This window comes from Sturnira hondurensis, unplaced genomic scaffold (genome assembly GCF_014824575.4).
Source record: "Sturnira hondurensis isolate 20B ecotype Veracruz unplaced genomic scaffold, ASM1482457v3 Scaffold0000022, whole genome shotgun sequence".
In the NCBI taxonomy this organism is placed as follows: Eukaryota; Metazoa; Chordata; class Mammalia; order Chiroptera; family Phyllostomidae; genus Sturnira; species Sturnira hondurensis.
The window spans coordinates 2,152,470-2,165,389 of NW_028072653.1; the positions used below are offsets into that span (position 1 = coordinate 2,152,470).

A 12,920-nucleotide genomic window follows, 5' to 3' on the forward strand; every position below is an offset into this window, starting at 1 on the left:
TGCGGGGACTCCTGGTCTCCTGAGCAGGCCATCACAGGAAGCATCCAGGCGTTTGGGGGGTAGGGGGGATGTGTTTCAGGGGAGGCCCAGAGAAAAGGGAGGTTAGGGGGGACTGGCAGAGGGGGGTGGTTATAGAGGGAATAGCTTGTGCAAGGGCCTGGGTGTGAGAGAGGACGAGGCTCCTGAGAATGGGGAGCAGTTTTGTTGGGTTGGGACCTGGGGAGAGAGATGGCTGGAGGGTTAATGGAGACCCGATCAGTAAGATTCTTGCAAACCAGGGTTGGGTTCTCCTGGAAGGTTCTACTTCTCTGCCTCCACCACGATTCAAGTTTGTTCTCCCGTGAAGAATTCTTCACTGACCAACAAGCCAGCGTTCAATCCAGTGTATGCTTTGTGCTGGGCCTTGAATTTAGGAGTAAACATACAAAATTAAATATGGAACAGGCCCGGCTTTTAAATCTCCCCGCCAGCCATCGGCACTCAGCAGCGTATCAAACCCACAACCCCTGAGGTTCACAGCGTTGTGCCGTGTGGGAAGGTTGGACGGGAGATGGTCTGCGTCCCAGAATTGAGCTGGCCTGTGCGTGTGTTACTGAGGTACCTGGATGCTCCAAAGTTGAGGCCCCTCCTGGCTTTGCCCTTCTGCCAAGTGCGAAGTTTTCCTTAGCTCACCTGCTAATCCTGAGATCTTTGGTTCACTCTCCCACTCTGCTTAGCCTCTGCTTCGTCTCCTGGTTGCCACATCTTGTCACTTTGACCTCTCTCCCTCTAGGACAGCGACCCCTCAGCCTAAGCATCTTAACTTAGATGCCTGACCTCCCCCCACCTCTGGTCCAGGCCTCTGGTCACAGCAGCCTTGCCACCGTGCCACCCACACCCGAGCATGATGGGTACCTATGGAAAGCGTCATGACGCCCAGCTCGTCTCGCACCAGCTTGACGATCTCGCTCTTCTGCAGCGGGGTGGAGCGGCAGCACAGAATGGAGCGGCAGTGCTGGGTCAACTCCAGAAACTTCTTCTCCAGCTTCCCCTGGAAGATGGTGTTCAGCGTTTTCCCATCGATGACCAAGCCAACCTTTGGACCTGCTGCTCCCGCCGTGGTGGCGGCAGGTGTCTCAGAAGGTCGGCGCCACCCAAAGAGCTTGCGGTCTGGCTTCCGTGGTCCACGAAATTGCTTTACCTCCTCCAGCGCGCAGTTGAGGATGGATTCACAGGTTTCCTGTAAAGATTCAGAATCACACATTCGGTATGAGTGAGCAACATTGGAAATGTATGTTTAAAATCCTTCAGTAAAATAGTTACAAAACTCTATCACCACACAGATTACTTACCTGGGAATCATTCTGTGATTTTTATGCTTCTCTGCACTATTTCAAATAGCATCGAAGGAATATTAATTGGGAATCAAATTGATGTCCAAAACAGGGGAGACTGCTTGGGAATGGAAATAGCTCAGCAAGCTAGAGACAGATACTGAGATGGTGTGAGATAATAAACCTAGTCAGACAGTAAATAAGGACAATATATCACGCTGGTATGGTGCTTTCTACGAGTCACAGGCATTTCAGCTCTCCTGTGTTCCTCGGGACATTCCTGTGTAGTAACTTTGGAAGTGGGGTGCATCTCTAACTTTGTTTAGAGATGAAGAAATGGAAACAGTGAAAGTGTCATTAACTTGTCCAAGGTCATCCAACTTAGTACTAGAGGCAGATCATTACCACTCAAATTGTGGCTTCTCAGTTGTAAAATTACCTTAATTGTGCATTTACCTGTTGGTATGAGTGTGTTGGTTGTATTGTTTAAAACTGACTGTGGATGTGAAAGTCTTACTGGTTTAAAGAAACTTCTTATTTTTTCTGGTGTTTCCCTGAAACATAGTGAAGAAGTTATTTTTTTAATCAAGTCTCCTCCACTACTTTTGATTATATCAAATACCGAGTCAGATTTTGGTTCTAAATATATTCTTAATCCTCTTTACCTTCTGTAAACCTCACTGTTAAACAAAGGTGGAGACAAACTGTGGCAGGCAACTGTATCACCAGTTTTAACAGCATCGTGTTGCTCACTCGGCCTTTACTCAGCAGCGTATTTTTAGGCATGGTCCAGGGTGACAGTTTCCATTTACTGTTGTGCCAAAAATTCCTTCTGAAAATAAACTTTTAAATGTTCAAAGTGAGTCAACTTAAGTGAAATCATTCAATTAAAAAATAGCACAGGTAATATGCAGATTTTGGCAAGAATTGGAATCATTGTTCTGAAATGACAGGTTTGGGAACTATTGATCTAGAAGCTTCTGAGAATGCTGTCATTTCGTCTGGAGCGAGTGGGACTGCGGTTCATTATTCCCGATCCTCCCTCTAGGGGACGCTGAACTGGCAGACAGTGTGCACAGAACCCAGGGGGCCACAGGGAGCAGCAAGAGGAGCCGCTGGTCGTACCCAAAACACTTCTTGGGAAAGAGATCAAGACAGTCCTTGCTGAAGATGGGGTCACCCTAAATAAAGATTCCTTCAACTCAGGACTGCACCAAATCATTGGGAACATAAGCTTCCAAATAAAATCTCCAAATTATTTCAAATTTTCTATGTAATAATCACAGTAGTTACCATTCATGTAAGATTTAGTGTATGTCAGGTACCGGGGTAGGCAGCCTGTTAGGTGATTCTCGGTGATTTCCTCGGCTGGTACTCACGCCCTAGTGTGAGCTCCTCCCCTTGCGTGGGGGCCAGGACTAGCGACTCCTCTCTAACAAAGAGTGACTCCTAACAAAGAGTTCCGCAAAAGCGACAGGAGGTCACTCCCCCAGGTAGTTTATGGAGTGTGGTTACCCATAAGGCATTCTGCCTCACTCGGCTTCCGACGGCTTGCCTTGGGGAAAGCCAGCTGCCACGGTGTGAAGCCCTCTGTGGAGAGGCCCACATAGCAAGAACGGAGGCCTGCTAATAATCATGTCTTTGAACTTGAAGGAGGACTCCTCTCCAGTCCCAAATGACCCACTCAATTGAGCATTTAGATGAGCCCACAACCCTGACACCTTGACTGAAAACTCAAGAGAGACCTTGACCCAGAGAATGTACCCACCCAGGCTACTCCTGGACTGCTAACCCTCAGAAACTACGCGATAATGAAAGTGTTGTTTTCTGTTTTGAAGTAATTTATTAACTAATACAAATACTGTGCTAATAAATGTTTTCCTTCTATGATCTTATTTAACTGTCCCAAACAGCCTCTGAAATAAATCTTTTTAATTTCTATTTTACCATGAAGAGAATGAAATTCAGAGAGTTACGGTATCTGGACAATATTAAGCCTTCCAATATGTTGTTAATAATAACAATAATAGTTGCTATTATTAGTTCCTACTTAACACTACAGTCCCATCTAAGATTCCGTGACATATTGATATTTCAGGGATGGGTGGTTAATTCTCATCTTACGGATGAGAACCCTGAGGTCTATGTAGGCCCCCTAACTTGCTTACAGCTTCAAGATGCATAGCAAAGCAATGGTAGCCCTAAATCAATTTATAACGGATGAGGCAGATAAAAACCCTTGGAGGAAATGTCCACTGAATATGTAATTACATTAAATGGGTGTTTAAATAAATCTGGGGTTTAGAGTGGATTTCCCCAGTGGCTGTCTTGACCTATCTAGGGATCCACTTCTTCTCCCCAGACAAGGGGACAAGACAGACTCTTGGGCTTAGCACCCCAGGGGTGTGGGTGGGGCCTAGCATTCAGGCACCTTCTCGGAGGGCCCCAGACAACTTTCAAAGCTGACGGTGACTGAACTCAGTGTGGAGTGTGGCCCACCATTCTCTAGAAGCTTTGGCTAATTAATCAACAAACCTCCCAGCTTCCTGCAGGAACGCACTGCATTTAACAGAACCTGCAGACACAGCCCCCTTGCTCCCCGCCCGGCTCACATCACGGGTTTGCAAATGCCCTTCTGGTATCACCTTGAGTGAAATAATCTTCGCAAACAAAATTTCCATTGTCAGCAGGGCAGGAAGACATCAACACTCTTGCAGGGATTGAGAACTCAAGCAAGCTGCAAATTACTTTTTCTCCTAAGCATAATATTAATGCCAAAGATTTCCCTGATATTATTTTCATTTTGAAAATTCTTTGGGGTTTAATCTAACTGTAGCATCACCTGTGCACCTGACAAGAAAGTAAATGATTTTTCCAATTAATTTAAAGGGCCTCCGGCACTGTTCACAGTATATACTACCCTTTTTAAAAAAATGTGTAAGTGTATTCTTCATGAAATAAAAACCAGATTTTAAACCTCACAAATTTCTGGATGCTGATCGGCTTCTGTCATCCTTCTCCCCCTTTTTTTTCCTGTGCTGGTCTTTCCTCTCCCGTCTTACCTCTCTCTGCTCTATCCTTTCTCTGTGGCGTGCTCTAGGTGTCCAGGTCCCCCCCCCCCCGCCCCCCGCCCTTGCAGTGCTTTCCTTGTCCACGCCCCACATCTCATCCAATCCCTGCTTCCTTTCCTTTCGGTAGGAGCAGACAGGTCAACACCCACTTCCCATATTCATCAGCCTAGGAGAGAGGGGCTGTTTACTTTTTCTGCAGTTGGCACTGTGAAAATAGACTTTTCCTCCTAAATATAAAATGGTGTTACGACGTTGAACACACGTCTCCAGACTGGGCACAGCCTGAAAATAGACTTTTCCTCCTAAATATAAAATGGTGTTACGACGTTGAACACACGTCTCCAGACTGGGCACAGCCTTGTTTCCAAACCTTGCTCCCTGCCGCTTACAGCCTGTTTAGGTTGAAAATCACAGTGTTCGTCATAACTCTGCTTATTTCTCTCCCATCCCAACAAAATGGGCTGGTTGCACGTGTCATTCCCTTCAGGAATTATTCTGTGGCAAATCAGTTTGACCTACAAGTTGGAGCTGGAATTTTAAACTCAGAATTATTTCAATTTAAGTGAAGCTTTTTTTTTTTTTTTGAATGGATGAGTTAATCCAAACTATAATGAATGAACCATCGAGGTTCTGTGAGCAAACAGTATGGTATCATGCAAACAGCTGTGGCCTGAAGGAGACCGGCTTTCTAGACTTATCTATGAGAAATTATAGGGTGACCCTGGGCAGGTGACAGCCTCTGTGATCTTAAGTGTCCTCATACATAGAATGAAGAGGCTGGGCCAAGGGTAGAATTCAGGAGAGGAATAACTTTCAACTACCTGCGGTTAGACCTAATATAATACTGGCTCCCCCTACGTGGGTGTGCGGTGGAGGGTCCTGGGCTGGATGACTTCCAGGGCCCTCTGAGCTCCAAGGTTTTGGTGGCGTGGCCTCCTCATATGCCCAAACACCACCCATGAGCCCGTCTCCAGTTGGCCTGAGGGCTGTGCCGCACTTGGACGTGTGGACTCTGCTTTGTCCTCACCTGATTTTCGGTGTTGATGGAGTACACAGTGTCGGTCTGATCTAACAGTCTGCAGGAGTAGGCGATGTTCACCGCTGTCTCCTGCTTGTCTCCAGTCAAGACCCAGAGCTGGATCCCGGCTTCCCGCAGAGCGGCCACGGTGTCGGGCACTCCTTCCTGCAGCCGGTCTTCGATGCCGGTGGCTCCTGGAGGGATCGAAGACACCGGAGAGCACAGTTATGGTGGGAAAGTAGCTGCTTCGTTTCCCCAAAGCCCTATCAAGACAGGCAGGAATTATTAAATATCTTCCACGTCCCAGGCTGTGCTAAGCACCCCGGATACAGCAGTGAAACACACAGAGCTGGCCCCTGCCTTCTTGGAGCTCCGAGGCCTGTTGATGAGGGTTTATAACTGAGCTGCATGAGAAGCCCAGGGTACCATGGAAGGTCAGAGAAGGCTTGCTGGCAAAGTGCCCTTTCAGCTCAGACCTGGAAGATAAAGTCCAGAGGTGGAGAAGGCAGAGAATTCCAGGCAGAGGGATCAGCCTCTGCCAAGGCCCAGGGGTCAGAGTGAGAGAAGGTGCAGAAAAGGAGGCAGAATGGGGTGAGAGAGGGCCAAGAGATAAGGCTGTTCCGATCGGGCCTTAAAGGACTGGAATTCATTTCACAGCTGAGAAAGCTATCAAAGGGACTCAAGTCGGAGAGTGGCAGGATCAGTTTTGAGCTTTCAGAACACCATTCTAGAGAACTGATTGGAGTTTGGAGCACGCAGGGCGAAGTAATTCAGGGCCAGTGGGGCTGAGCACAAGCCAGGAACAGAGCTGGAGGCGCAGTGGCAGTGGAGTGGAGAGAGACAAAGGGACCGAAATCTTCGCGATGCAGCCGCTCACGGCAGAATTAATAGAGACCCAGGTTTTTGCTAATATTCTGGGAGAGAATTAAACATGCAGCTTCCCTGGTGTTTGAATCATCTCCAGCTTTGCACCAACCCAAATACTGGATAGCAGCGATTAAGCAAAAAAAAAAAATAAATAAAATAAACCAGCATTTACATTGAGATTCATTTCGGGGCACAGGCCCGTTTCACTCTGGGCGGGAGCAAGGCATTTCTTTTCTTGCAGTAGTTCTGAGTGACAGGTTGGCAGACCAGTCACGCTGGATGCGCAGTGGAAAGATCATTTCCCTGTGGGAGCGACCGTGAAGGCCAGGCAGGTTTGGAAGGGCAGGGCGGTTTCTTGGTGGCATGGTGAAATCTGCCGGGCCCTAGCTGTCTCTTTCCAGAAGCACCTCGAGGGAAGAAATATAGCTGCGCTGTCCCCAAAGGCGTCTGTTCTGTGTTTGAGGCCCAAACACGCAGGTAAACTGCCCCAGGAGGAGGGATGGCTTGGCCTCATCTTTCCCTCCGGGGGTTAGCTTGGGGAGGTGGGCCTCCGAAGCTGATTCATACTACGGGGAGGCAGAGTGAAGGGGAAAGGAGAAAAGCACATTTGTGTGAAAGAGAAAATGAAACGGGATAGCTGGGCAAACCATCCCCTGCCAAGGCAGCAGACAGGTCCTGACAAGTGTGTCCACCTTTCAAGCTGAAGAGCCCTTCTCACCAACTGAGACCAGAAACAAGAAACCTCGGCGGGTGAGAGGGTTCGGCGCCCTAACGGGGTGACGCTCCGGTGACCTTGTGTGGCGGACGGAGCTGTGGCCTAGCTACCCCCTGGTTCCTGTTGACATGAATTCCTCCCACCAGCTTTCAAGGGGGCCTTGGGAGGCCGCAGACAAAGGTCCCTGCGCTCGAAACACGGAAACAAAAGGGTGGAGGAGGTGGGGGGCAGAACTCTGTCCCCAGATGCCACCCGTCTCGCCACATCTCGATGCTGTACCTTTGTATGTGTAGCAGGGCATCCTGCTCCTACAGGGACTGGCCGGGCTGGGCAGTGTGGGGGAGTGCGTTTTATCCAGAGGAGCCAAGGCGCAGAGGGCTGCGGGGATGTGTCCTTGGGCCAAGGTCTGAACAGGGCCGGGATGTAGCCCTTGCGCCTAAGGCAGCGTTATCTCACGAGAGCAAAGGAAGCTGCCATGTGGCCCCTGTGCCCAAGCTGCCCCCGTGCACGCTGCTCCCGTGCACGCAGCTCCCGAAGGGCCTTTCCAAGATCTTACTCCCGAGCTGAGAGATTGACTCTGGGAAGTAGAGCTCCCTTCTCTCTCAGCCATGCTTCCTGCCCAACAGAAATACACAGCGCTGTCTCTGAGCTGTGGTCTGCGTGCTGCTCACCTTCCCCCAGCGCGGCAACCTCGCTTCTGTGCAGGAGCAGCTGGAGGGACCTCCGCGAAGCGCAAATCTATCCCCGCTTTCACTCCCTTCGCCTCTCCCTCCAAATGTTTGTTGTGCGATTTACATGGATCTTCATGACCTGGGCCCTTTCTCCCCCAACCTCGGGGGGCCAGCCACAGCAGACCTGAAGGACCGGCAGGCCCAGGCTTTCTCTCCATGCCAGGAACACTCGTGTTTCCCCTTGGCCCAACCAAGTCTGCTTCTCCTCTCAGTCCAGCCAGCCTGGCCCCTCCTCGGCCCCCAGGCCAGGTTGGCACCTTTTTCTTTGTGTTTCCACCCCAGCTGGTACATCTTCCAGGCCAGCCCCCACCACACTTTGTTTAATGACTCATTTAATCCGTTTTCTTGCTGGACTCTGACCTATGGGAGGGCAGGTCCTGTGCTCTTGTTCCTGGTTGTAGCCCTAATGCCTAGTGTACTGTTTTGGCACACAGTAGGTGCTCAATAAGCATTTGAGCGAATGCAGAAGCAGCAACCAAGGCTTCACCCGGCAGGGAGTGCAGGGATGCCCCTGGGCCCCCTCGGGAAGCTGTGCGGGGAGTGTGGGTGGCACGTTGGCACAGCCTGTGCGTGCCACATACCCAGAAAGGCGCCCCAGGGAAGGCTCCTAATTGAGACACATTTGTAGCAGTGTCAGAATCGGGGCCAAGAACTCCCTTCCCAGCTTGCCAGGCTCCTATTTTTCATCTCATGAGGACTTATTTTTAGCTACCGAGTAAGGTGAGTTGATTCTCCAGATGCTGCGCGGTCTCCATCAGGAGCTCCTCTCGGTTTTCAAGGGCCGCCTCAGCCTCGTGCCGGAAACTGGCCCACCGCCGGAAGTCCTCCTCGCTAATGACCTGTGGGACAGGCATAGACTCATTCACAACTCTGAGTGCATCCCTCACCCTTCCCACGTGTCTGTTTGAGCTTCTCTACACATTTTTTTAAGGGGAGGGAGAGAAGGGAGTAAAAAGGGAGGGAGAGAAACACTGACGTGAGAGAGAAACATCGGTCAGTTACCTCTCACTCATGCCCCAACCTGGGGACCAAACCTGCAACCTAGGCCTGTGCCCTGACCAGGAATGGAACCAGTGACCTTTCCCTTACGGGACGACACCCAGTCAACCGAGCCACACCAGTCAGGACATATCTACACTATTTGATAGGGCTTTGTCCTTAATGGTTGTTTCTTTATATGCACGAATCGATAAATCAATTATGTTCCATTATCCCCAAACATCTGTTGAGCAGGCTCTGCCCTTCTCAGGGCACTGGAGATACAGCAGGGATCAAGACAGACCGATCCCTGCACGCCTGGGCTTACCTGCTGCTACCAGAGGGCGGGAGACATTATCCAAGTAAATACTTTAAAAGAATGGGTTATTTCAAGGCGCCCTATACAGAAATGAAAGAGGATGATATACTGATGTTGGGGGACAGCTATGGGGGAGGGGCTGTTTCATTGGCATCTTCAGGTCTCTTAGACAAGGTGATGTACAAGTTGAGATCCAGTGATGAGAAGGGTTCGGTCATAGGGAGGGCCAACAGCAAAGGCTGTGAAAGCAGTGAACCTGGTTTTGTCTGTTCCTTAAACATGCTGGTTGGCTAAAGAATGGGGAGCCAGATAGAAAGGAGCCAGCAATGAGGTATGACAGGTAAGCAGAAGCCAGGTCTTGCAAAGCCTTGTAGAAAGCCCTACCAGCTGGCTACTGGAGGTGCTACCCAAAAGCCAGAAGAATACAACTGGAGGACGTGTCTTCCTCCCTCGGAGTCCCACGGCACTTTGGGAGCCTTCTGTGGGCATTACATGAACACTGCCTTCTACAGCAATGGATAAATCTTCTGTCCAAACATCAAATATATTTTCTCTCTGTGCCTGGCTCTACAGGGAGAACCAAGTGGACACAGGCAGGCCTTTTGCTCTTATGAAATTCTACGTCTTATTAGAGGAGACAAAATAGGCGCACATCATTTCAATGGAAAATAGAAGGTGGTAAGGGTATAAGTACAATCTACAGTGTAGTAAGCACTGGTTGCTGTCCCCTGTACATGTGCCCCTTAGTTAATCTCCATGACCGCTGTGGGAGGTAAGGAGCAATGACCCCACCACTTTACAGAGAAGGAAATTCAAAACTCCAAGAGGCGAAGAGACTTGCCCAAGGTTCCACAACACGTAAGTGGTGAGATGGGGACTTGGACCGGGTAGGTCTGGCTTCGGAGCGGGTGCTCATTAACTTTTATGTTTTTGTGGTTGCCTGAGCGGCATAGAAGAGATGAGCTCTGGGGATTGATGGAGGAGAAATCAGTGTAGCCACCTGGAAACCTGCCCATCACAGGTTTAGGTGCCTGATTTAGGTGCCTCCGGAGATGCCCTTGCTCTGGGGTAGGCAGCCCTGTCTGCCTCTCTTGCCAAGTTAAAGACCTGCAGGGGGTGAGGTGGGTCATCCACGTGCCCAGAGCTGGGCCAAGGGCAATCCTGCTGGGAATGGTGGGGACTGTGACCACAACACAACAGAATATGTTCCTCATCAGGCATCAGCTGCGACATGGCTGTCGCTGTTTTCTGCCCTTTGAGATCGGAGACCCGCTTTGACAGATCCTCTCTATTTTCAAGAGAAACCAGAAATCTACATTTTTATGGGATCACATAAAACCTGCCAAATCCCAAATCTATGCAAATAATGCCAGTTTAAAAAGAATAGGCTGAAAGCAAAATTACATTAAAAATTACGTTGTGAGCGAGGGGTCACCAGCTTCCATAGACCCTGGAAGGCAGGGTACCACAAAGCCACACTGGTGGAACCTTGTCGTTCCGATTTCCGCCCCAGCAAAACTGTCAAGGTCATGGGTCTGTGGTGAGTTCAGAAGAGCTCAATTTGAAAGTTATCACAGCAACCAACATTAACGGCCTTTTGAAAAGAAACTAACATCAGGGTCGAGGCCCCTCCGCTACGTCGTAGAGGGGAATCTGTTCTCACCTTCTTGGCGATGCACAGAGTTCGAAGGCCATCTCTCGCATACAAGTCTAGGTGCTTCTGAGTCCGGGCTTGGATTCTCCTCACCTTCTTTTCCACATCGGCATCGGTCACTGTGAAAGAGTCATTGTCTCCCATGAAGTCATGTGCAAAATCTCAGGGATCCCATTCCTAACATCCTGGACTTGTTAAGAGGGGGGGGGCCCCTTACAGCCCTCCCTGTATACAGGGGAGCTCTCCTGGCTGTCCAGGAAGGTGATGTGATGGCTTTGGGAGCCCCTTCCGTCCTCTGCTCTTTCTAGCTGATTGTCAAAAGCCTGGCTGGGCAGAGCACTGTCTAAGCAGAGTAGATGGTCTATGCGTTGTTCCCAAACGCCTGTTGACCTCAGAATTCTCTGGGACCTTCAACAAATAATGGAGATTCCCAGGTCCAGTCGAAGCTCTTTGGAACCAGGGCACCAGAAATCGGAATCTTTATTATTATTCACAGTGTTTTCTTGGTAGCTGCTTTAGCCCTGGATGACCAACTGTTTGCTAAGTGTTAGACATAGATTCCAGCACCTATTCTGGCATCTACTTCAGCCCTTACATCAGGTTAGGTCCCAAGACAGCTTTGGACTCGACTCTCATTGCTAAATTCTTCACCACATTGGGTTTGCTGAATTAGGCTTTCTTTCTAGATAAGAAATGGTCTTAGAAATTGTTTTTTTTTTTTTTTGCATTTCCTACCAATCTAGTATTTAGAATGAAAAATACTTCATTGTGTTGCTCACAGTCCCCTTTAGAAAGTCCTACACAATACATTTCTTTTAGAAAAAGTTATCTTTTTCTCTTGAAGTTCCCATACTTTTATCTACCAGATAAAAAGAATTTTTCATCCTGGGTTAGTGGGTATGGGGCAGGATTGATGCTATCGCTGCTTGCTTTATCTAAGACGCCACAGACATCACCAATCAATTGCCACCCTTTACAAGCTGAGCTTGAAAAAGGGTCAGAGTTTATTTTAAAAACAGGTCTAGATAGAGATCTTCAGAGGCCCTACGTAGTAAACAGATTTTGTGCACTTCATCCATCCCTCCATAGAATGCAAAATTAAAGATACAATAGTTAAAAGTAAGATAAGTATAAGAAAGCCCAATGAGCTCTGATTTTCCCCCCACAATAGCAGTCTAAGGCTGTTTTTATACACTGCAAAATTTCTCTCAGAGAGATTATTTTCTCATTTTTTCAAAGGTGTTACTGTTTTCCCGGTGCCTTAAGCACAGTCTTTATGCATTGTCTTATTGAGCACTATGTGCAATATTTTATTTTCAAAGACATCAGTTTCTAAGATTAAACCCTTTTGCCTTCTATCTGGTTACCTTTGAATTGACCTGTTTTGCTTGGGCTAACAGAAACCTTGGGGTCCAATCGGATGTTCAAACCCCATTGCTATGTTAAACCGCAGGCTATTTTCCCCCTCGTCCATCTCAAAGCTTTAGTTCTCAATGCTTTAGCAACATTGATCATGTGTCTTTTATTGGGAGCATCTCTAAGCCATTTTGCAATCAGCCGAGGAACAAATAAAAAACACCTCTGGGGCGGCTCTGGTGGCCGTGGCCCAGGGACTCAGAGACACTGAATTCACTTGTCTGCCAGAGTCTGGAAATGAAGAGACCTCATTAGCTCCCTTCCCATTCTAAACACTCATCCATCGCTATGAACCTCTTGGCTTTGCTTCACAGCTGACAATGCAGGAGGCCCAGGGCTGCCTGGGCAGTTCCGAAGCTTGGCTGGAATCCACTGTCCCGGGAGAATCACAGCCCCATCACTGTCTGCTCCTTGTTAGTAACCAAGGAGTCACTGTGCACCGAGGCATGCTGCTCCAAAATTGGACACTGAGAGGGAGAGACTTTGGAACATTCTTCTGGCTTGGTGCAGGTTTAGGAAAATCTACTTAGGAGAGGCTGGGGAAAGGGGTGATAAAGAGGGACACCGGAGGCTTCTCAGAGTGAACCGAGCTTGGTGCAGAATTCGGAGGCTGGGAGGGAGCTCTGGGCTAGGCTTCAGGGACCATACCTGGGCGGAGAATTTACCCCTAGTGACCAGGGCACCTCTCTTAGGTCACTTCCCTCTGTGGGTTTAGTTGGCTTCTCTCCAAAATTTAGAGTTAGGGGCACAGCACATTCTAGGGTATATTAATGGGTGCCCTAGTTAAAAATAGTGTATGGATAGTCCATGTTTCAATGAGGTTGGAAAACTAGAAACT

The 12,920-nt window shown here is 48.8% G+C and overlaps 1 protein-coding gene across 2 annotated transcripts in view; it reads right to left on the reverse strand.

Moving 5' to 3' along the window:
• The window catches only part of ATP10B (ATPase phospholipid transporting 10B (putative)), a 145,007-nt gene that overhangs the window by 22,053 nt on the left and 110,034 nt on the right, over positions 1-12,920 (reverse strand). For both annotated transcript variants that reach the window (XM_037032259.1, XM_037032963.1), the window contains 4 exons: positions 10,676-10,785; positions 8,428-8,554; positions 5,412-5,596; positions 895-1,219 (listed from right to left, as the gene is read on the reverse strand). In XM_037032259.1, the coding sequence (XP_036888154.1) occupies positions 895-1,219; positions 5,412-5,596; positions 8,428-8,554; positions 10,676-10,785 (747 nt within the window). The remainder of the gene's footprint in view (positions 1-894; positions 1,220-5,411; positions 5,597-8,427; positions 8,555-10,675; positions 10,786-12,920) is intronic.